Raw genomic sequence first — 25,271 nt, 5'->3', positions numbered from 1 at the left:
AGGAGGGATGGTTTGAGATATTTGATGGGTACAGGTCAGCTGAACATGGAAATGCCTCAAAATTACATCTTTAAATTATCCAAAGCACCATGGATGTTTTTATAAATTCTCCACTGATGAAAAAATGAAATTTTTACAATGAAAATTGTAACGAAAATTACATTAAAAATTTCATTTAAATTTTTCATTTTTTAATTAAAATTGTAAAAATAGATTTTTTTTTTCTTTTAAATTGTAAAAAGAATTTTTTTTTTCCTGCCTGTTACCAGGAAAGAAAATCCTTTTAAATTTTAAATTCTAAAGCAAGTTTTCACCTGTTGAGGTTTGGAACATCATACTCAACTCCACAGGACTAACCAGCCAAATTCTGTGGTTACCTGTGCAGTTCCTGACTTGTGCTTCTGATCTCTGCCAACAAAACCAGATCTTTATTTTCAGTTTGGAAAAAAAGTGCCAAATCCATCCCAATTCCCCCAGTCTCACTAAAGTCTGTCCTTTATTCTCAACTATTTGATGCAAATCCGAATTTTCTGTGTGATCCAAGAGATTCCCTCACCCCAAAATTCAACATTCACCAACCAAAGCTTCCCCTTCTTCCACAGAATTAAAGCAACAAAACCAGTCACAAAAAAAACCACAGAGAATTTTAATTTTTGTCATGAACACACAACAGGACTTTTCAAGGCAGAATTCCCCAACTGAAATTCAGCAGCTGAGAAACAGTGGGAGTTGATCTAAACAAGCTGATTTATTAGGGACATCCATACAGCACAGGTGATTATTGCAATAAAAGGAATCAAACCACACACATCAAAAAACACCAGAAAAAAAAAAAAATCACACTGGCCATGATTTATTACCGAATTCTCCTATTTCTGAGACTCTCACACTTTCACACAAACCTTCTCAGTTTCAACCCAGGTGGACATGACAAGGCATCCTGGTGTTCCACAATAAAAATAAAATAAAATAAATAAAATAAAGGAAAAGCAGATGAAATTCCCAAGTTAAGGTGCACCAAGACCCTGTGGTATCAGAGTACATCAGTGAAGGGGAATTTTCAGGATGTTACACAAGAGGTAGAAGTAAGATTTTTGCAGCTTTCAAACATCCACAGTTGTTTTACAGAAATACTTAAATAAGAGAAACACTAAATTGATTAATGATTAAAAGTCTTGCATAATCAACAAGGAACTTTTCTTAAGGTAAATTATAATTTGACATGTTTCTGTTGGGCCAAATCAAAATCTCCTTCGGTAATATCTCACCAGCAGTGAAAAATGGGAGATTTGAAGGAAATGAGTTTGACCAACAGACGTGTAAATGATACACTTCAGACACCAGACAGTAAATTAAAATATAGACACTATTCCTCTTTGCATATCTGTCATAAAATATAAAAGGAAGCTTATTTTTCCCATCTATATCTTGGAAATAGCCTAATTCAGGGAAAAAGAAAAACAAACTATGCTCATTAAGTTATTATTGTGCATAAACCACTTGTGTTTTATTCAGTAAAAAAACATAAAGCAATCTTTGTCTGGCAATGATTTTTACTGATTTAGTCTCTCTCTAACCAGCTTTTCTTTAATCCATTATATGCAAATATTTTCCTTTTTAAAGCTCATTTGGCAACAAGCAGAGAGGATTTATAGCTCCAGTTCCTCTGTTTAAAAGTTGCTCCTAACCCAATACATTTTCAATCTCTAACAGCACAGACACATCAATTAAACACATTATTTTGCACCTTTGGTTACAGTATTGCTAATGAAGAAAAACAAGGACCTTCCATTCTAAATAACTGATACATTTGATTGGCAACGTTAATATTTTATTTTTTTTAAATTACAAAGCAGTTATCTACCCCAAAAAAATAATAATAAAAATCAGACATCTCAAGTTCTACAGACCAAAAAAAATGGATAAACTGCACAGGGAATAAATCAAGGTCTGTGCATGGTTAAGGCTCTATTTCCCTCGAAGCAGAAGAGGAGAAAATGAGGTGCAAAATTCCCAGAATCACCCCAGCTCAGCCCCAGTTTCTGCAGCAGGCACATCCCTCAGCTTTGAGAGAAAGGAAAATTATCCTAATTCCTCAAAACCTCATAAGAAAGGCTGGGGATTCATCCCTCGGGAGTTTCCTGATAGCAAAATGTTCAAGGTGAGCTACTAATCGTGTCTTTCAAGAGCTCCTGAACTCAAGGTAAAGCATCATCAAAATCCAGACTGAGACAGAAATCTCTTAAAAGCTGTGGCTTCAGTGCAAGCAGGACCACCCTCAGCTCCTCAGCAGCCTAATTATGCTAAAATAATCATTAAAATATGTATTCCACACTCAACTGCCCTCGTATTGACTGATGGGAAGCATTTCCCTGCTCCTCTTCAATCTACAAACACTAAATAATCAATAACTCCAAGTTCTTCCACTTTACCAACTCCCTTAGGGGGGGAAAAAAAAAAAAAATCAATGAATCTGTAGCAGACTGTGGCCAGAAAGAATTTAACATTTTGTTTTGCAACTAAGATCACGTACTCTGCCGAAGAAATAAAGATATCAAGAACAAAATCCCCCAAATCCCACTGCTTTGGGTTGTGCCAGGATGCAGCATTTGTCAAAATTGCAGCTCCCAAACACAGAATGGACCAAAAAACAAAATAAAATAAAATAAATTCCATTACCCAGCTTCCAGAGCAGGGAAAAATAGATTTTTTTTAAAAACAATAAACATATAGGCTTAAGGTCTGTTTGTTGCATAATTTTTACAGTATTTAAACAAAACAAAAATCCAACTTCCTGCAGAATTAGAGCTGATTCATGGTGGGTTATTAAATTTTGTATCTCTGAATATCCCACTGAGCCAAGCTGGATTCTCCCCTGCAGGAATTCAAACAGATTCAAACCACCACCAAACCCATTTTGTGCTCAGCTCTCCTTGCCCTTTGCCATTTCCTCAGCCTGGAAAAGCTGAGCTTAAATCCTGAGCCCAGAGGGATCAGAACATCCCTTGGACTGAGCCAAGGAGCTCTCCTGGTGCCTCCAGCTGGGACAGAGCTCAGTCCATTGTTTAAATCAATTAGATTTAAACAGAAATGGGAGCAAGGATGGTGACCAGAGAGGGACAGGGATGAGCCAACTCTGCCCCCAAACCCCAGCAGAGGATGGGAAAAGGGAATTGTGATTCAAGAAAAGGTTCCTGGTCCTTCAAGCCCTTCTGAGCATGGAAGGTAGGAGCAGAGTGATCCTCCCCACTGGAATTAGGGCTCTCTGCAGCTCTTTCCTTCTTAAAACTCCCTTTTCCTCCTTTACATCCCCAAATGAACTGATTGCAGAGCAGTTTTTGGGATTGCAGATCAACCACGATCCCAAAAGCTCTGCACATTGTCATCTCTGGAGAAATGCACAGGGAAATGTGATTTTTTTCCCCACAGAAACCTGGGTTATCCTCTCATTTCTCTGCAAAGGCAAACACCTCAGTCAAGCCTCTCAACTCACACCATCCCCACCTCAAACCATTCATTTCCTTCCAATATTCCAGGAATAATTAGATTTTAAACTGAAGCAGCAGTTCTGACTGTAAGGCAAATCATTTCCAAGTTATACATATCCAGGTACAGGAAGAATATTGGGAGTGGTGGTCAATAGCAGCAGCAAAGGAAAATATTCAGGTTGGAATGAAAAAATTCCAATGGCAGCAGTTTGGGAAGTAAATCTCAACCAAAAGGCCACAGCAAGACAAGCATGATGAACTTAAATAACCTCCCTGCATGCTGCTCCAGTGAAAACAACAAATTAATGCCAATTTCTGAGTTTTAGTTGACAGAAATGCCATCAGAGCAACTTAACTGCCAGAGGGACCCTGTGGGATACAGAAAAACAGAGATACAAGACCTAGAACCAGAAAAAAATAACAAATAAGAGATCTTCCCCTGCTGCTTGCCTCCCTTCTGGGAATTAATGAGGTTTAATCACCCTAAAACTGCAGTTATTTCTACAGAATACAGAAATAATGGACTGGACTGTCAATTTGGGATTTTAAAGCATTAAAGTTTACTACCAACTGTCAAAGAGCACCCTGATAATAGTCCTGATTTCAAAAGGGATACAAACCAGAGCAATCCAGTATCCCTGCCACCTTCTTCATCTCACCCCAAAATATAAAAAGTGTAAATCAAAACAGGGAAAAAAACCCAAACAATTAAATCTCAAGAAAGCAGGAGGCGGGAGGGAGGAAGTGGAAGAAAAAGGAATAAATTAAATTTTACCTGATTGCTGCTCAAAAAGGGGAGGGAAAGGGGGATTTTCTTTTTTTCCCATCCAAAAATCAAACCTAAGTCCAAACCAAAACCACCTCTTTGGCTGAAGTGTGACCTAAAACCTCAACTCTGCTTCCCCTGAGGTCAGTAAATCATGAATACAATTAGTCCCTAATGCCACAAACATTACACTTGTATTTATTCACACCAAAAAAAATCAGTGCAAGACTTGCAGAGTTTTTATCTTGTTGCCAAATTAAACACGAGGCAACAAAAAGAATGTTCTGCCTGACAGAGCTGCTGCAACTCCAGGTGGTGTTTTACAAAACAAAGTGGTTTTTTTCCCCCCAAAAAAATGCAAAAGGATTTGTAATGAACAGAAGTGGAGCAGTCTGAAATGAGACTTGAGGACAAGAGTCAGCCTAGGTGTGATGTTGTCCATAACCAACGCATTTAAAGAAATGGGCACCAAAAATCAAGCAAAAAAAAAACCACCCAAAAACCAACCAATCAAAAAAGAATTAGGAAAAAAAATATAAGGAAGGAAAAAAAAAATATAAGGAAGGAAAAAATAAAAGGAAAAAATAAGAAGAAAATAAGAAAAAAATAATAAGAAAAAAAAGGAAAAAAAAGAAAAAGAAAAAAGAAAAAAGAAAAAAAGAAAAAAGGAAAAAAGAAAAAATAAGAAGAAAATAAGAAAAAAATAAGAAAAAAATAAGAAAAAAGAAAGAAGAAAAAAGAAAAAAATAAGAAAAAATATGGAAAAAAAATTGAATTTTTTGTGAGGACCTGGAGTTTTTGTGAAGAAAACAGAGCGAGGCAAAGTGGAACAGGAGCATTTGTAGGGCATGACAAGGAGCATCTGACCCGAGCACACGTGATCCTGGGGACATTCCAAAGCCACAGTGCTCCTTAAAGAGCCCAAAACTGGATGATTTCCTGTGTGTAATTAACCTAATTAGCAGCATGTGTTAATTGCAGTCAGCTACAGCCACGTGGAATCCTTTAAAATGCATTTTTAAACTGGAATTGAAAGCAGAAGTGACCACACAGCTTTCTAGCTCTCTGGGAAAATGAGGCTGTTAAAGGCACATTAACTATGGACCAATTAATTTCATGTTCCTTCGTAATATTAATTAACACATGAATTAATAATATTAATATTAATTAACAGTAGGAACCAATTACACCTTAAACATTCACCACTGCAAAACAACCCTGCAGGACCACAAGGGTTCTGTAAACAGGAAAAAAAAACAAATCCAGGCTTTCAAATCCTGATTTTCTGTCAGTCCAGTAATGGGAATTAAACCCCCAAATTACCCACAAACTGAAATACTGCAAACTCCACTTTTAAGGTGTGGAGTACAATCAGTTTCACAAATGCAGGTTGAAACTTTCTTAAATGAATTTGTGCAAATAAATTGCATGTGCACACAGAGGAAACACACTAAATAACTCTGCTACCTGCTTTTTAGGCTCAGGCTGAAAATAATATTTTAAGTTGAATTCACTTTCTTTAAGGAATAAAACCCACACCTTGCTATAGTTAGAATCTGATTATTCTATCTACTTTTGCTTTTAAACTTTACTAGTGGATGACAGTGAGGTCTGGGGAAATTTTAGCTACAAATTTCTGTGCCTCAGTAGAGTTAAGGATGAAATTATTGAGACAACATCTGCTCTAGACACATCCACAGATCCAAAACCACACAGCTGCAGTTGGAACAATTTTGCAAGTACAGATATATATGGGAACAGTTCTGTAATTACCCACAAAAATGTCAAATTCGACACTGAACACGATGTGACATGAAAATCTTCATTTTTGTCTATCACACTTTGCTTAAGTCCCCAACTTAATTCTCTTCTAACCTAAAAATTTCCCTCTCAAGCTGTCCATTAATATCCTGATACTTACGAACCTTAATTATTAGTACATTTTAAGAGATTGTGCAACAGTGAGACAGTTGTTAAAGCATTAAAATATTCCTAAATGCCCTAAGAACACACCTGGAATTACTCATTTTTTGCTAATTCTCACCCTGAACAGCCACCCTCTGATTGTCTAAGCCACACACTGGAGACTAATTAACAACAATTAAATATATTAAACCTTCCACACCAAAAAAATAATCAGTTAAACAGCTTTGGTAACTTAGTACATAGTTAGCTTTGTGTAAATATTTTGCAAACATCACTTTCCCAAAAAATCCCTATATACCATGTGTGTATTTCTATAACAATATACAGAGTTCCTGAGTAAATCATTAAGTCTGATTATTCGGAAGATTTGGCAAAATATTTAACTTCATACTACTAAAATAGATTTTTAAATAAACATTCAATGAAGACATTTAAATAAATATGGAATGTGTCTGAAAGAAATTATAGTACCATGAACTTACATTAATAACAATAATTTTTTAATTAAGTGCATACTATGTTATATTGGTACTGGTTTTAAACCCACTGAGGAATCAATAAATCTCATTTCTGATCCTGAGTGAGTTTTCTATCACCTGCTCATGTGCATTTCAATGCAGTTCACACTGCAAAGCTACAAAATCCCTTTTTAGTGGAAGAAATTCAGTAGCCAACACTATGGAAAAAGCTCAGTTGACTCTGATTTTGCTGGAAAATGAACTTGCAGCACAACTGCTGAAGCCTCTCACACAACCAGCCTCAAACACTGATTATTCCTGTCAAACTGAGTGATAAACTGAGTGATAAATCGTCCCAAAAACCAACACCACAGCAGTGTGGATTGCTCCTGACGCAGTGTTGGGGAGCAAACTACTCACTGATCCCTTTCGTTCCGAAAAGGACTAGATATGGTGCAAAAAAGAAAAAAAGTATCTTTAAATATGCTAAACTGTCTCATATTAAACAAAAAAAAAAAAAAAAGAAAAAAGAAGATAATTAAGTTCTGCTACACTCTGGTGTCTCAGGTCCTGCCCTGACTTTTGGGTGAGCACAGGAGGAAATGCTCAGCTGTCATTTGGCTCCTCTGAATGTGGAAATTCTCACACTGCAATATCCAAACTCCATCACCACCACACTGAGCTGTGTCTCCCCACAGCAGATCCCCAGGAACAGAACTGCAGCACTGAGCAGGCATGTGGATTAACCCTTTGTGCTTCTGCCATCCCACCAAATCCACCTCCCACGGTGCCAGGCAGGACCTGAGCTCTTCCCTCCCCATCCGCGGTTTTCCTTTCATTATCTGCAATTATTCCAAATTCCTCAGCGATTCCTCAGCTTTTTCACTTATTTTGCTTCCATGCTCCACGCTGCTCTTTTCTCCAGTGCTGGGAGGACCAGGCTCTTGCAGTGACCCTTGGATGAGCTGGTTTTGGGGTGCAGCTGGGGTGGTTTTGGGCAGAGTCACCTGCAGAGCACACCAGAGCGCAGTGCGAGAGCCGCGGGTGGCACCAGCCAGGGTTCTCAGGGCAGCTGCCAGGGCCAGCACATCTGCAACAGGGAAACACAGCAGTTAGCCTGGAAATGGTAGACAAAAAAAGCTTTGAAATTCCGTGGATTTGTTCAACTCATGGCCTTGAGCAAAGCGTGCTCAAGGAACAGCTGAGCTGCACTGGGAATGACAGTGACAGCATCTCACATGGACTGTGTCTGTGCAAAAAGGGTCTAAAATGATGGAGAAGGGTCTAAGATGCTGGGCAAACTGGGCAAATTGGGCTCCTGAGGTTGCAGGCAGTTTGTGGATTTTGCAGGGGGAAGATTGGGAAGGCTGATTTTTGGATGGGTGAGTAAAAGTGCAAAGATTGGTTAAATACAGAGATAAAATCCTAAAGTAGCTCCATTGGGTATTTGCTTGCAGCTGTGAATTCTGCAAGGCCTGATTGCAAACCTGCACATTTCTAGCCAAAACTGCTGATATTGCAACCTTTCAGACAGAGATTGTTGACTAAATTTGGGATTAAGTGCACCAAGCTGCTCCTACATTTCTCTGGGAATTCAGAAAGGGAGGGAATCTCACCAAAACCTGCAACCCAACAGGAGGGACCACAAGCTGGTGATGCCATAAGTCATTGTAGTAGCAGATGATAGAGCTGTTGTTTAGATCCTGATCCTAAATGTTGGCAATAGTCATATTCTGTATTGGCAATAAATCTGATCACAATCATCCACAAAACCACTGTGTCCTACTTCCCCTGCTTGGCCAAGAACTTTCCTTCTGCTCCTCCTGACTTGGAGTTCATGTAACATGAAAATTTCAGAAGTCATTTAAAAAGTCAGTTTGCATATAGGACTAGTGTTTTAAGGGCATGGCATTTTATATTGATTTTATATTTTAATTTTGATACCTAAATTGCAAAAGCAGAAAAACCATTTTGACTCTGTCCAGCTTATTTTTCCCTCCCAAGGAAGTGCTATTCCAAAGGCAAAGCAACCTCACAGTCCACTTCACTTCAGCAATAAGGAGTGAATTCCTCTTTTGCCATGAGACACAGGTATTTTCTAAAGAAAAATGATATTATCTTTGACCCCAAGCCTTACATTTCCACACATATCACCTTTACTGCTGCTACAGGTTATTCTGGCTTTGCTTCAACAGAATTTGGGAAACATGGAACATCATTCCTGGTGGGTTTGTGATTCAGGGAAGGTAGACAGACAATTGATTTACACAACACTGGAAATTTTTTTAAATTATTTTATAAGCTGAAAAGAAAGTATAGCCATACCAGTCAATAATTCTACTTGCTTATAAACAAGCACGTTTTTGCTTTTAGGAAAACCACTTTTGGGTATATAATGTCACTGAGGAGTTTTTATGGTTCTCTTCTAGTCAAGAGGAAAATGTTTCAGAGTATTTAAGCTAGTAACAGAAAAACACAAAAAGAAAATAGATCTCAAAGTAATTTAAGGTCTTAACAAGCAACAGGTGTGTATCTGCAAACTTTCTTTCGCTGAAATGACAAGAAGAATTATTGCTTATTTTAAATTTACACTCCCAAGTGGAGGATATTCCCAATTACATCCCTGAGGAAGCTCTGAGAGTCACAGGCATGGGCAGCATTACCTTTCTCACTGCTGTAACGTGGCACCCCCTGGCTCTGGGGGTTGGCAGCATTCCCAACCTCATCTTCCCGACGTGCCTGGGTCACCTGAATGGCCTCCAGGTGCTGTCCCAAAGTCCTGGAGATGTTCCCGTGCACGGGGGCACCACAGAGCCTCTCCATCCTTCCTATCAACGCCAGCACCTGCCACAAAACACCAGAATCACTCAGGATTTACCTAGAGATAAATAAATCACGAGAGAAAGGCAGGAATTGCAGCTCCACAGGGCTTACCCTGGCTTGCTCGCGGGACTGGTCGGCGATCAGGCGATCCACGCGGGATGGGTGGGCAGGGAGTTGGGATGCAGGGATGGGAGAGGAGCTGGAGATGAGCTGCCCTGGGAAGTGCCTGGCAAGGTCAGCCTCGGCCTGAAAGGGAAATGATTTGTGATTGTTTGGAGTCAGTGCTGTGTTAGCCATGCTTTTTTGGTGCTGTTTGGGATTTTCAGGATGCTCACTCCTAATCCACCTATCTTAACTTCTGACTGCATTTACAGAAAAACATTCCCAAATACCACACAATCCCAAAATCTGGGTTGGAAGAGACCTTAAAGATCATTTCATTCCACTCCTGCCATGGGCAAAGACACCTTTCCCCATCCCAGGTTACTCCAAGCCCTGTCCAACCTGGCCTTGGACACTTCCAGGGATCCAGGGGCAGCCACAGCTTCTCTGGACAACCTTTTGCAGTGCCTCCCCACCCTCACAGCAAAAATTAGTTCCTAAATCTAATCTAACTCTGCCCTCTTTTGGTTTGAAGTCATTCCACTTGACCTATCACTCCATGCCCCAATCAAAAGTCCCTCTGCAGCTTCCTTGCAGGAGTTATTTCCCCAGTTCTGCTCTCCCTCAGTTCAACACCTCTCACTGCTTCTCTCAAAAGGCACATTTTAGGATTATTGAAAGGAGAAAAAGAACCAGGTGATCACAGCAGCATAAATTGCATCTGAAGCACATCAGGATGAAACCACATTTAACAGAATCTGATACCAGCTCTGAAAAATTATCAACACAGCAGCCAAACCCCAAGAGAAACACACAGACAGTGACTAAACATCACCAAACCTATTTTTGGATAAATTCTTACACTTGGAGTAAAAAAAGACACAACTAGAAGTAGATTCCTTCTTTCATTCCTTCTCCAGGCTAAAATGGGTGTAGCAGAGAGGGGTCAGGGGCTGCAGTGCAGCTCAAGGCTAAATCCACACTCCCACTGTGTACATTTGTACTGAAAGAATGTGCTGAAGTCCTTCTCCTTTTGCTTCACCAACACTTCCACATCATTTAGTCCCTGCCTCACCTAACCTGCATTACAAGAGCTGACTCCACCTGTAGTCATCTTCTGAGTGAAAGGCATCCAGAAAAAAAAAAAATTGATGGGAAAAGGCTCATGGGTTCAGATAATGACACCAGGTAATTAAGAACTACAACTAATAAGCAATTAACTCATCTATATGCACTATAAACACTGGAGAAAGAATCATCACATCTCTCTTTCTCACTTGCAGAGAATTCCCAGGAGGCCACACAGTTGGTGATGGAAAGAAAAAGGTGATTTGCAGATCTAATTTGGTTGAACACCTTTATCCAATGACCAGGAGGTTTCTCCAAGGTGGAAACAGCCAAGCCAAATTTTGGAAATATTTGGAAACAGCCAAGCCAATAGCCAATAATTGCCAAATTATACAACTCCGTGTATAATTATGGATAATTTCATTTCTGAAATAATATAATTATGGACAGTTTCTGGCATGGAATTCAGGGATTTGACTCCCCTTGGGAAAGTACTTCCTGCTCCTTTAGAGCACAGAGCTTTCATTCCCAAGGGCAATATCCTCATTATCAGTGTGATCCTTCCCTGCCAGCAGTTCTTGGAATGAGTCTGAGGTGGGAAAGTGGCTGTAGCGAGAAGAGCATAAATTGAAATTTCCTTTGGGAATAAGAAAAATGTTGTAGGATTTCTCTACAGACACATAGAAGGTGCCCAGGATTAGTTACTTAGTTTTCTTTTTTACTAAAGCCAGGCATTTACTACAAGAAGATTAAAAAAGAAAAAAGAATAGGAGAAAGCTGTATCAATGACAGAAAAAACCCAAACCAAACCAACAACAAAAAACCACCAAAAACCCCCAAACCAACCTGAAACAAAACAAAAAACAAAAAAAAACTTCAACTCCCCCAAAAAAAAAGCCCAAAAAAACCCCAAAAAACCGCTCAAAAAACCCAAACACCAAAAAAACCCCCAAAAATAACAACAAAAAAACCCCAAAAAACTCCAATCAACCAAAAACTAAACACCATGAAACCTCCTCTCTTCCTTCACGTGATTTAAAACCAGCCAAGTGGTTATCAGGCATCATCTCCAGCTGTGTTTTACCTTCTTCCTCTCCTTCTCCAAAGCTCTGCACTGCTCACAGCACTCCTCCAGTCGGATGTGAAGCTCATTTGCAGGACCGCTGCGGCTCCTGGGGGGTCTGTATTTGTTAAATGGGGCTGGAAATGCAAAACAAGGGGCAGAGATTTCCCCAGAGAAGAGATCACTGATGAAGGGACTCAGGGGGTTAAAGTTGTCATAGCAAAAAAGATCAGCGAGGTCCGAGAGGGGAAATGGTGGTGAAGGGAAATTGAAATTATTCGATGGGAACAGCTGGTGGTTGAATGGAGGGAAGCTGGGATTTTGCTTGAAATCAGACACGAGTGGGAAAGCAGGGAGCAGAGGAGGATTGATGAAATCTGACAAGGTGCTCTGCTGGCGGTTTTTGGGGAAGGCGCTGAAGGGCTGGCGGGTCGGGGCTGAGTATCCCAAATGAGGCACCCAATTCCTTCTGCCTCTTCTGTCATCCCTGCTGCCATTCTCCCTGCTCTGCTTTTTTGGGAACCTGTGGTATTTCTCAGGCTCTTCACATGCAGCTTTGGGCTGCACAAAGCAGTTGGGCGAGAAAGGAAGGGGGAATTTACAGCGCTGATTCTCCTTATCCATCACTGCATCCTCCTGAGATCTCCCAGTGGATCTCACCTGCTTTTGGTGCTCTGGGATGAAATGAGGAACCCCCAAATGACCACAAACTCCACTGGATGTTTGTAACCTCCCATCTCTCCTGGCAGGGAGGAGCTGGGAGTAGTAGGAAGGCTGTGTTACAGGCTGGTGGGTGGGAGACCCTCCAGACATGGTGGAAACCCCTGATGAGGACTGGGGACTCAATGCCATTTGTTTTCCACAGGGAATATCACATGCAGCTGCCAGACTTTTCCCATCCAGCCACACACCCCCGTGGTATGAGGAATAACTCCCATTTTGCATCCCATTTTTCACAGATAAATCATATTCAGCTGCTTGCTGAGAGCTTTCCATATTCACCTCACACTCATTATTATTATTATTAAAAGCATCCCCCAAAGTAAAGCCACGAGGGCCATTTTGCACAGAGGTTTCCTGGGGTTTTCTGCCTGTTCCTCCAGAAAAATTATTTTCCTTCAGGAGTTGATTGAAGAAATAAAGCGATGGGTGAGGAGATGACTGCAGTTTGTGAGCAGCTGTAAAGTTCCCATATCTTTTAGAAAACAGGTGGTTGTCCTGGGATATCTTATCCCAAGAGTTATCAACAAGCTGATTGGAAAGATCAGGGGAACACTTAGCTTGTCCTTGAGCATAATTTTTCAGAGCTTTTCCTCTTGTTTTTTCACTTTTCCAAAACTCCTTCTGCACGCTGCGGTTTTCTTTCATTCCATTCCGAGGAGAAAAAGGGCTAAAACCAGAACCACACTTGTCATATCCTCCATTTAACCTCCCGTGGTCATAAGTGCACAAATACTGGTTGTAGCTTCCATTTGGAAAGGAAATCCCTTCCTGGGGAATTGTGGTGTTGTTCTGCAAAGAATTCCCAGGGTAATTCCTCAGGATGTTTTCGGGATGAGCACAGGGAGAGAGCCAAGACTCGATGAGCTGCAGCTCTTCCAAACCTCTGGGCAGCATCTCCACATCTGGAGGCTCCTGCAGGGGTTCCTGATGGCAGCTGGGGCCCAAAAGGTTGGGAAAATCCTGGAAATCCTGGCTGTGGACAGAGTGCTGAGCTGGGAAATCCCCAGTGCTGCCCAGGTCAGGTGTCCACATGGGGGGAAACAACCTTGAGAGGGAATTCCTGTAATAGAGGTAAACAAACCTCCGGTAATTGTTTAAATCATTTCTCACTGTAAAATAATTCACATGTCATGGTTATTCCCCAGCATTATATTGCTGACCAACTATACACAGCTCTCCTCAAAAATAGGAAGAATATTCTCACTGCAGCTGAGCAAATGTTCTGTGAAATCTCATCACCAACACTGTTTATCTGATGTATGTTCAGAAATACAGAATTTATTTGGATTTATTAAATATTTCAGATTCCACTGTATTCAGTCAACTCCCTACTGGTTCAAATTAATTCTCTTTTTTTCCTCCTGAAATGCTCCAAAGCTTTGGAAAACTCTAAAGATGGAAAACTTTAGAAAATTTGCATCTCCAACAGTTCATTGCCTTTTTTTTTTATCTTTTTTACTGGCAAGTGAAGACATTTCCACATTTTAAGGGGATTTAAAAGACCTTCATCACTCAGCTCCAAAATAATTAAAAGTGTGTATCTCATCTGTGACAACGGGAATAAAAAAACCCACAGAAATTATAAGAACTCAGAACAAACTCACCAATCTGAAGCTGGTTCTGGCTTGTTTGGCTCCTCTAAAATGCTCGACACCAACCCAAACATATCAGGGCCATTGCCAGAGTAAGACAGATTTATTGGTGCCCTGAAAGAAAGAAATAAAATAAAAGCTTAGATAGATTAAAGTATTTTTCTTCTCAACAAAATGGGCAAAAAGGATCAAAGCTTTAATTTATTTTAGCAGCATTTTCTAGTTGTTCTGAATTTAATGTATCCTCAGCATCCCTCTACAGCAATGTCTTCCTGCATTTGTGAATTCCACAGCCCAAGTGAAACAGAACAATTTTCCTGACTTTTTGTTTCTCCAAAAAACTTTCCAAGCAGCAAAAGATTTCCTCTCTTTCCAAGAAACAAAATTATTCCATGGACATTCCTTCAAACCTTGGCTGTCTTGTTTGGAGCATAAATAGGATCAATATTCTCAAAGTCTCAATGATTCTAATTTATCTCCTTCCAATAATTCAAAACCTGTTATGCTAATCTCAAAAAATAATAGGTTATACTTAAGTTGAACTACTTTTTAATCCCCTTTTAGACAGAATTTGGTCCAAATTTCAGTAAATATTCCTCATAAACACCAGAGGGGTTTAACTATCACTACCTTTAGAACTGATATTTGATAACCAGATCTCTTCTGTGTCTTTATTAAACAGCAAATTTTTTGTGTTTGTTTTTTTAAGGAGTCTTCAAGGAATACTAAATATCTGCAGGCTCAGAATGGGTGCAGACATGAATTAACTCCAATTCCATAACTTTTCTTGATTTTAAAGCTGCTTTGCAATAATCTAAAGGCTGCTTTGAAGAAAATATTGCATATTTTAATTAGCAAATTGCCACTCTGTACTTAAACCCAACTCTTACACCTAATAGTAAAGCTGTATGATCTTCTAATGTGTTTATTTTAATGTATTTATTAAAAAATAAACACCACTGTGACACTTCCCAGGGAAGACAAGCAAAACAAAAATTAAGTTTTTTGGCAATTCATGTTAACTGTTACCTTTCAGCACCTTGTGCACCAGTGAACTCCCCTTTCTCCCCACCTCAAATTTTGTCTTTCTTATTAAGAAAATGATGAAAAAAATGCAGTGAGGTATTTGAAATGCTCATTAAAAAAGTGTCCAAAGCTGCTCTGCTAGTCTCTACCACCCAATCCCCCCCCCAAAAAATGCAATATTCTGCCACCATCACTTGGCTTTAAGGAAAAAAGGAAAAACTTACAGAATTTTTTTTTCCCCACAGTCTGAGTAATGATCATTATAGAGGGAAAAAAAAAAAATCTGAGTTTCCAGTGATGCCAAAAACCCTCCCTGAAAAAAAATCTCATTTTTTCATCCCCACAAGAATTCCAGGCACCCAGAACCCCTAAAATCCTGATACCTTTTCTTTGGGCACTCCTGGAAGGCAGTTTGGGATCCAAACTCCTCAGCACATCCCAGCCAGTCAGGGCACAGCTGGGAGGATTCCTGGGCTGTGGGGGGACTGGGGATTGTCCCCAAAAATGGGGAAAATAACTGAGTGTCCATGCTTTGCTTCCTGCTATTTACCTGTGGGGAAAGAGAGGGAAATATCTTTTAATATTAGATGTTTGTGTAGTGAGCAGTGAAGGCAGCAGAGCAAAGCTTTGCTTTTGTTTCTTGAACTAAATAAATTTTTCAGGGATGTAAAAAGTAGCTATGACAAAAGGATGAAGTCTAAATCAACCCTCTTTTGCCTTAATTTAGGGCAAACCTGACTAATCTGCCTTCTAAAAATAAATAGGCAAATAACAGAATTTACTTACTGTGCAATAATAGGAATTCTCTGCAGGTTTCACATGGTAGGGGTTGGTGTGGAATGTTCACAGCTCAGGATCTGCTGGGGGGTGAGAGTGGAAATGCACCTTTCCCAGGCACACATATCCCCTCTGGAAAACAAAGGGAAGAGCCATCATCCCTGCTAAATCCCTGGAAATACAAAATATCCCAGTGAAGAGCCCATGGGAGAACTGGAAACTCCACGGAGCAAAAGGTGGGTAAGGAAAGCAACCTAAATATTGCTCCAGGAAAGAGTGTTACAAATAAATTATTTATTCAAGGGTTATTTAGGCCAGGAAAGAGTGGAGCAGATGATACTTGAGGTCACTTCCAACCTGGAATTTTATGAATTTAATTTATCTCCCTTACTATAAATCCTCAGCCTAGGGAAAGCTGTCATGGACTTGGAAGATTTCCCTTCCTGGGTATTATCTGAAAAGGTAGAGCAGAAATATTCCCTGGCCAGGTGTGTTCCTACCAAGAGCAGGACAGAACAACCCTGCAGTGAAATATTTTTTTTTAATAAAAAAAAGTTTACACTGCGAGTTTATCACTTGCTATAAACTGGGTTTACACATCCATAGAAATCTCTATTAAATCACAGAATCAGAGGTACCAGAACCCTGCAGAGGCCACACAAACATTCTGTAAAATCCACACAAATATTCTGTAAAATCCACACAAACACACTGAAATTATTGACATCATCAAATCAGGCACAGAACAACTCACACAGGTCCATTGTGACCTACAAATGCCTCCTGAACAAACACAGGGATCCTTTAGGATCCAGAAATGCCAAAAATCCACAAGAATTCAGCAGAATCAACAATGCCCAACCCCTGGTCCTCTCTGGGCTACCAGAGAGGAATTCCTGCTCCTTGGCCAGGATATAAAGTACTTCTGCCCAGAATAAAAATAGGATCTGTAAGGAATGGGTTGATGTTTTATTTTCAGAGCCATTAATCACTGCTAATGCGAGTGCTGCAGGACAGTGTGCCTAAAGATCAGGAGAAGAGGTACTTCATGTACCCTAGATAAGGCTCAGTGCTTCCAAAACACTGCAGTCTGTCCCTCCAAACACTAATTCTCCTCTGGGATTTACAGAGGAACTGCTAACCAGTTGCAGGAATTAAAAAAAAAAAAAAAAAAAAAAAAAATCCACAAAAAAACCCAGACAATTCCAAAGTTAAAAATCAATGAATTACCATTATTTTAATTAAATTAATTAATTGATGCTGCCTCTAGAAAAAAAAATTTTTAAAAAATTTTAAAAGTTAAATTACAACTCCTACAGTCTTCAGTAAGGCTTTTACTTTATTTCCCTGCAAATCCTGGTCTTAATGAATTACCTTTCAAGACAAAAATAAATAAACATACCTAAAACCGAGATACATAATTTAGATTTTTTTTTTCACTCAAACAGTTGAGGAGCAGGCAAAACAAAGGTATTTACCAAAACCATCCACTATTTCCAAAAGCCTCCAGCAGTTCTGTGCATTTTGATGCTCTTCCAACTTTTCTTTTGCTTGGGGAGAACTAAGCCAGCACAACTCCATCACTATATTGTTAATATTTCAAAGTACAAATATACAGGAAATTAAACAGTAACAGAGCTATTAGACATTGATATGGTGGTGGCATCTGTGACATGAAAAAAGGAGAGATTTAGATCAGATATGCAGAGAAAGTTGTTCCCTAGCAGGGTGGGGAGGGGTTGGGATGGAATTCCCAGAGAAGCTGTGGCTGCCCCTGGATCCCTGGCAGTGCCCAAGGCCAGGTTGGACACTGGGTTTTGGAGCAGCCTGGGATAGTGGAAGGTTGATTTTTAAGTTCCCTTCCAACCCAAACCACCCTGGGATTCTGTGATCTGCAAGAAGAGTCCACAGATCAGTAAATTCTGAGTTCCCCCTATCCAGCAGGGTCTGAGACATTTCCCACACAGAGGTTTCTGCTCCCCCAGCACTGCCTGAGATGGGCAGCTAAAAACAGAGATGCTCTCCAAAAAACCCTCTCTGCAAAGATCCCACAGTGCTGGGAATACAGCAGGACACTCCAGTATTATTTGTAATTACTGGAAGTGTTTTGTTCCTGCTGCCCAGCAGAGCCCTGGAAGCAGTTCAAGCCTGTGGCTGTAATTCCACAACACCAGGAGCTGCAGCCAGGTCACTGGAAACCCTCAGGCAGCCTGGAAGGAGTTTTAGGAATTTTCATAGAGAAATCCTAAATTGTGCCAATGTTCTGTGCATTGAAACAGAATGGTTTGGATTGGAAGGGATCTGAAACTTCCACTATCCCAGGTTGCTCCAAGGCCTGTCCAGCCTGGCCTTGGACACTGCCAGGGATCCAGGGATTTCTCTGGGAATCTCTGCCAGGATTTCAGCATCTTCACAGTGAAGGATTTCTTCCTCTTTAGAGAGGAAAAGAGTTTATGGCTTACATCAGACTTACAGTTCTCAGAAAAGGTATTTTAGAAGCTGAAAAATAATGTAATCACAGCTCAGTATTTGCTTTGTTATACAATCAGAAGAAACTTTTCACTGACATAAAGTCCCATCTGATAAAGTTCTCAATTTTCCAAAAAGCATTAAAATTAACCTTTTTACAGCCAGTTATCCTAAAGCTGCAGGGTCTCACTGCTCCAGAACATCCCTGATAACAACAGCAAACAACAGCACTGCAGCATCATCACATCCACACGGAGGGTTTTCTGCTCTGATTTCTCAGCAGGATAAATACTTCCTGTTTATTTCTTGGGTTTTGTTTCTTGGCAGGATGAGTAAACAGGAAAAAATACTGCTTTGGGGTTTTTTTTTTTTAAGATTTCTAATAACTCCCACCTATGGACATCTTAATCTATAGCACACTGGGACTGCCTGACTCATCCAGGGTGCAGTGCAAGGAATTCTCTGAAAAAGTGGGTAAAAAAAGAAAAAAGTGAAGAGAAAAAATCAGAAATCTCTAAATTGCCATTTTGGATTATCCAGGAAATGAACCAGCAGAAGGAAACAGGCAACAAGGATATGTAAAACACCAAATTCAGGGGAGAAAATAGGTCAGTTATTCAGATCTCTTAATATCAGGGATAAAACCATAAAAACAGCAGATTACTGAAGACTTCCTTCTAAATCCTGAACTCATATCATCCAAAAGATTTGTCAGAGCAGCAAAGAGAAATGTTCCTTTTCAGCAGTCAAAGAATCAAGAAACTTTTTTCCTGAGGAAAAGGAATCAAGTCTGTCAGGCCCCTCTTAGTTGGGTCAAAACCACTCAGAAAAAGCACCTTTTAAGGTGGATTGTGTGGGGGAATAAATACATTTATGAAGTGCATATTCCATATATGGGTTTTGTTCCCCAATTAAGAACAACTATAATTAAGAATATTCAAGGCCATTTGTTTATTTTGTTTTAACACAAGCACTGAAACACTCATTTCATATCAAAAAAGATTTTTTTGGGGGTGTTTTTTTGGGTCTGTGGTAACTTCCAGCAGTTGTTCTTCAGGACTTTGTGGTGAGTGTCACAAAGACATGAAGAGTGTGAGAAGATCTTTCTCCTGTCCTGACACAGACAGGGATGTAAGAGTCCCTCCAGGTGTTGAGGTTTTCATGTAATGTGGTTATTCACTATTAAACAAACACCTCACACAAGTTTTTATTTCTGTTTCGCTGAGAAAATTCGGGTTTTGGACTCACCTGTGGCTTGCAATGCCCAGGGGTGGCACTTGGACCATGTCCTTGTCATCAGCTCTGTCCTCTGGAGTGTGCAGCATTGCATGCAGGCAGCAATTAGATCCCTAAGGACCAGCTTCTCCTGTTTAAAAGCAATTTTAAAAAAATTTTTAAAAGCAGTTATCAGGTCTGCCAAAGCTGTACTTAAACATAAAACTCATTTCTAGCTCCACCTCGTTGCTCCTCCCACTGTGTCCCCATGTCACACACCCAGGGCTCCTCCAGTACCACCATCCCAATCCCAAGGCAAGCCAAAATCCTTGGGAATGAACTCCCTCAGGGGCTCCAGTCCATCTTCAGACCCAGAATTTGACAGTGGCAAAGGCAAGGCTGGCTCCTGCCACTGTCACCCAAACCATGGTGACAAAAGCAGAGCACCCCAGGCCAACACACACTGAGGGGCTGCAGGGAAGGGGATGGAGAATTCCTGAGGGAGCTGGGAATGTTCATCCTGGAGCAAAGGAGGCTCAGGGGGACCTTGTGGCTCTGCACAGCTGCTGACAGGAGGGGACAGCCAGGGGGTCAGGCTGTGCTCCCAGGGAACAGGGACAGGAGGAGAGGGAACAGCCTCAAGGTGTAACAGGGGAAGCTCAGGCTGGATTTTGGGGAAAAATTCTTCCCTGAAAAAGCAGTCAGGCATTGGAGCAGGATGAGAGGGAAGGGGTGGAAGCACCAGAGTGTTCCAAAGGTGTCTGGATGTGAGACATGGTTGGGCTCGACGACCCCAGAGGTCTTTCCCCACATTAACAATTCCATGTTCCCAGAGTGCTCCAGGTGCTGATCCCAAAATCTTTCCCTGCGCTCTCTGCACACACTCTGAGCCATTGCACAGCCTCCTGCTGTCACTAGGGGAGTGTCCCCTGTGGCTGTCCCCTGTCACACGTGTGTGACACTGCTCAGGACTCAGCAGAACAATGCCCAGGTGAGCAAACCAATGCTCTGCAAAACCTAATCTTCATCTTCACTGGCACAAACCTAAATTTGTCTAATTGGCACAAAGCTCTGAGAGAAGTGCAGCTATTATGCTTAGGATAAATTAAGATAAAGCGTGCAGCAGCCAAATAATGGTAAATGCTTTAGGACAGGAGCAGCTGCTTTGTCAGGTTTTAGGAAATGAGATGTCAGGCTATATCCACATCCCACTGTGGCTGATCCACCCTGACCTGCTGAACTGCAGCACTGAGGATCGGCCTGATCTCATGTCCAACCTGGATTTTGCTACCAGGAATGGGATCTCACCCAAATCAACCTTCTACTAGGAATGGGATCTCAAACACCCACCATCCTTTCCCCAGGAATGGGATCTCAAACATCATCCTTTCCCCAGGAATGGGATCTCAGCTCACCAACCTTTCAGCAGGAATGGGATCTCAGCACACCACCCTTTCAGCAGGAATGGGATCTCAGCACACCACCCTTTCAGCAGGAATGGGATCTCACCTCACCAACCTTTCCCAATCTCTTAACTGCTCTATTTATCAGCTGTTCTTCTGTAAGGCACACTTAACAATAACCCACATGATTGATCTGGCTAATCATTACCTCTGTGGCACAACCCAAACGCCTGCAACTTTAAAAGGGGGTTTCACAAAGCACTCACGGATATCCTAAAGCACAAACAACAATCCACTGATCTCTCTGAATAGGAACTACCTGAAATCATGGGAAGCTCCCAAAGCATTGCAGGTGCTGCTTTTGGGCTTCCCAACTCTGGTAAGAGTCAAAATGAAATTCAAAATTTACACAGGTGCTCAAAACAGGTCTGAGTCCTCCAGCAAAATGGATTTTCAGTGGTCACTGTGGCTGCCACTTTGCATTTCAGGGTTGGGACAAACAGCTCTTGCACCACTGGCAAATAAAAAGGGGATTTCAAATATTACCTCAGTGTTTCAGGGAGATAATGGGGAAAGCCTAAAAATTTCCACCTATACTACAAGTTCCAGAATCAGGCATCAAGTTTTAGACCCACATTTCTCTCTAACACACCTTTTTTTAAATTTAATTTATATTGAGGCCTATCTGCTTTGCAAATCTACACAGCAGAAAGTTTTCAGGGATTAGAGATTCCAATTTCCTCCTCAATTCCACCCTTGAAACAATGCAGTGATACCTTTGGCAGGGATTTCTTCCTGACCCAAAAATCCCCATCCAAACACACAGAAGGTTTCTGAAACATTTCTATTAAAACTTCTAATTCATAACCTCCCCACTGACTGAAGTTCTTGCTTTATTTAAAAAAAAAAAAAAAAAAAAAAATTGCCAGCAGGTAGTTTAGAAACAAAGCCCCACTCTGCAATTCATTTAAACTATTTTTACAGTTTTATTTTCTTTTATAGATTTATTTTATAAATTTTTACAGCTCAACACACTCTTAATTGCTGTCCAAAGCCACAATTACTCTGAACACTCCAGTTCCACTGTTTCTAAGTACTTTTGTGGGCAAAAATTATTGAAGTTCTTACTCTAGAGGTTCAGAAGATTTTTTTTAAATTTTTTTTTTTAAGTGCAGGCTCCCTGGAAATATAAGGGAATGTAATTCACCTTCACTTACTATTCCTACCACGTGTCACACTCCATTATCTCCTGGTAGTCCAGGGAAACACAAGGGGATATTAAACAAACAGGTAATGAGTTTTTACTGCACTCCCACTCGCTTTAAATCAACTAATTCAAAGGCACCTCAAGTGCTTGATTTGTAGATAATATCCTGTGCTGTAAAACAGGATTGTTGGTACTCATAGAAACATTTCTGTTCAGGAATACAAAATCCCAGCTGGAATTACAAAATACTGCAAAATACTTCACCAAATTCATTCTGACAGATGACCTATTCACTACAGCTTAAACCCCACTAAATCAAAATGTCTTTCCAAATATATTTTTAAACACACAAAAATGCTGAAATTATCTGGCTGAATAGGCAGAAACCACACTATTTGATGTGGCAAACTGGCACGTGTGGCCAAATAAACAGAATTTTTAAAATCAGCTGCACGAGGATCAGGACACACTACATATTATTTGGAGGTTTGTACCTTCATTTCATCAGACTCCTCAGATTTCATATAAAATAACTTTTCCCACTTGACCTGCTCCTCACTTCGTGAAATTCAAGCACTGAGAAGGTGTCCTCAGGATTACAAATTTGACTAAAACAGCATCAAATGTCACTTAAGTGATCTAAACCGTTTCTAGAGAGCAATAGAGGAGTTTCGGATTTTTTTAGTTACCTGGTTGCAAAGTTACTGCACTTCTCAGGGAAGAGTGAGCAGCAAGCATTCCCACGTTTCCCATTCACTTTGGGAAATAGTTATTAAATCTCCTGCAAGGAGACTCTGCTACTAAGCAGCGCAAAAGAGTTTGGAGAAATACAGTTTTTGCCAGGTGCCCACGATCACAGAACCACTGAGAAAGCACTGAGCGCTATTAGGAGAGTAACTCACGACACTTTAAACCACAGCAACCTCAGCAAGCATTAATTACAGCGCAGAAATCACTTTCCTGGGTGGTTTTCCAGCTGTCTCAGCATCCCTCTCAGCATCCCTCAGCATCCCTCCCGCGCACAAACCTCATCCCACAGCCAGAGCCAACCTGCCCCGCGACAAACCTGCGCAGTTTTTGGCTCTCACCATCCACTCCCTGGCTGCTTTTCCTGCCCCCGGGAGAAGCCAGCGGGGAGGGAGAGGCTGGAGGAGCCGGGAGCGCCCGGCAGGAGCGGCGGGCTGTCCCCGCCGGTGCCACCGTGTCCCCTCGGCGGGGATCGCCGCTGCCCAGCGCGGTTACTACACGCACTGCGTTGCCAAGCTATGGAAAAGCGTCTCCTGGCCGCCCTGGAGCCGCAGGACGGAGGGAAGAGCGGCGGGAAAGCGCGGGGAGAGCGGCGGGATTGCGCTGCGGGAAGCGCTCAGTCCCCAAAGCGCGGGACGTGCGCTGGCTCCGTGTCGCCGAGCTGTCACCTCCCGGCTGGCTGAGCAGCACAGCCTTCCCAAATCCTTCCGAACGGCTGGGTACAGCCCTGGCAGCAGGGATGGGGGCGGAAAGGCCGCTGGGGAAGGGCAGAGAGCAGAGCTTACATTCGCGGAGCTGTCGCTCGCAGGCAGCCCCGGCCAGGCAGCGGCTGATGTCACCGCAGAGCCACCGTGCAAGGACGCTGGGAATTGCGGGAATTGCAGTTTTCCCGCTGTCCGAGGCTGGGATGTCCCTCGGCTCGGAGCTGATGGGCTCTGCCTGGAGCTTTCGGCAGGAAACGCTGCCAGGTGGGGAGCTGGAAATGAGGATTCTCCTCCCCAGTTAGCTGAAGTGATGCTCAGGAAATGATGCTCAGCTGATCGCTATTCGGTATTTACACACAGGTGTATTTATATTAAAAAGTTTAAGTGTAAGTATGTGTGAATATAGGTGTATATGTATTTAAAGTGTTTACATGTGGGTAAGAGTATCTATTTAAAAGTATATAAGTAAAAAAGTATACATATAATTATAAAAGTATATATATCAGTGTGAAAGTATATATGTAAGTATAAAAGGATATATATAAAAGTATGTGTGTACATATATATATACATATATTTAGAGTACATATATGCGTAAAAGTATAAAAATGAAAGTATATATAAAAATATATATTAGTATATATATTTATTTGAATATATTTATGTATTATGTATATGTATATAAGTACACATATTTGAAGTGTATATATGTGTGTAAAAGTATATATGTAAATAAATAAGTATAAAAGTATATACATATATAAGTATAAAAGTAGATATATAAAAGTATATAAATGAAAGTACATATATATAAACATATATTAGTATATATATTTATTTGTATATACTATATATATACTTAAAGTGTATATGTTTGTAAGGATATATATATAACAGTATGTGTGTATATATACGTATACATATATTTAGAGTGTGTATATATATAAAAGAATATAGTATATAAGTATAAAAGTAAACATACAAAAGTATAAAAATGAAAGTACATATATAAAAATATATATTAGTGTGTATATGTATTTATTTGTATACAACATATATATGTGTATATATATTTAAAGTGTATATATGTGTGTAAAAGTATATATATGAAAGGATATAAAAGTATATGCATATATAAGTATAAAAGTATATATATAACAGTATGTGTGTATATATATGTATGCATCTATTTAGAGTATGTATATGTGTAAAAGTGTATCTATATAAAAAAGAATATCAGTACATAAGTATAAAAGTATAAAAATGAAAGTACATATATATATTAGTGTATATATATTTATTTGTTTATACTATATTTATATATTTTTATATATGTATATTTATTTAAAGCTATATGTGTGTAAAAGCATATATATATAAAGTGTGTATATATATGTATACATATATTTAGAGTATATATGTGTGTAAAAGTATATATATGCAAAAGTAAATAAGTATTAAAGTACATACATATATAAGTAGAAAAGTATATATATAAAAGTATGTTTGTATGTATATGTATATATATATTTAGTGTGTATACATGTGTGTAAAAGTATATATATAAGAATATCATATAAATAATATATAATATATATAATAATGTCTATTATATAATATATATAATAAGGATATCATATAAAAGTATAAAAATGAAAGTACATATCTGTAAATATATATTAGTGTATATATATATATTTATTTGTATATACTA

General features: G+C 40.1%; 1 protein-coding gene across 2 annotated transcripts; it reads right to left on the bottom strand.

The window, feature by feature from the left end:
* Positions 1 to 4,986: 4,986 nt before the first annotated feature.
* LOC146440702 (uncharacterized) lies at positions 4,987 to 23,857 on the bottom strand. 2 transcript variants are annotated; one of them, XM_085050090.1, is made up of 9 exons: positions 23,173 to 23,857; positions 19,530 to 19,647; positions 15,822 to 15,944; positions 15,419 to 15,585; positions 14,022 to 14,123; positions 11,716 to 13,477; positions 9,573 to 9,707; positions 9,302 to 9,482; positions 4,987 to 7,728 (listed from the first exon to the last, which is right to left on the bottom strand). In XM_085050090.1, exons 4-9 carry the CDS (start codon positions 15,562 to 15,564, stop codon positions 7,487 to 7,489), a joined length of 2,568 nt encoding a protein of 855 aa, XP_084906216.1. In that variant the 5' UTR covers positions 15,565 to 15,585; positions 15,822 to 15,944; positions 19,530 to 19,647; positions 23,173 to 23,857; the 3' UTR covers positions 4,987 to 7,486. The 2 variants fall into 2 exon arrangements, with proteins under 2 accessions (XP_084906216.1, XP_084906217.1); XM_085050091.1 differs by having other exon boundaries at positions 23,639 to 23,857.
* Positions 23,858 to 25,271: the final 1,414 nt, after the last annotated feature.

Source organism: Lichenostomus cassidix, chromosome 2, assembly GCF_008360975.1.
Source record: "Lichenostomus cassidix isolate B80296 chromosome 2, HeHo_3.0, whole genome shotgun sequence".
Classification (NCBI taxonomy): Eukaryota; Metazoa; Chordata; class Aves; order Passeriformes; family Meliphagidae; genus Lichenostomus; species Lichenostomus cassidix.
This window is presented reverse-complemented; position numbering and strand designations above follow the sequence as displayed.

What these genes read in the sequence shown, in the direction of transcription:
- LOC146440702 (XM_085050090.1), bottom strand. Translation starts at nt 15,564, where the DNA reads ATGGACACTCAGTTATTTTCCCCATTTTTGGGGACAATCCCCAGTCCC. An exon ending in CAGGAGTGCCCAAAGAAAAG is followed by an intron (nt 14,124 to 15,418) that starts GTATCAGGATTT and finishes TCTTTCTTTCAG; the next exon opens with GGCACCAATAAATCTGTCTT. An exon ending in AGTCCCGCGAGCAAGCCAGG is followed by an intron (nt 9,483 to 9,572) that starts GTAAGCCCTGTG and finishes GTTTTGTGGCAG; the next exon opens with GTGCTGGCGTTGATAGGAAG.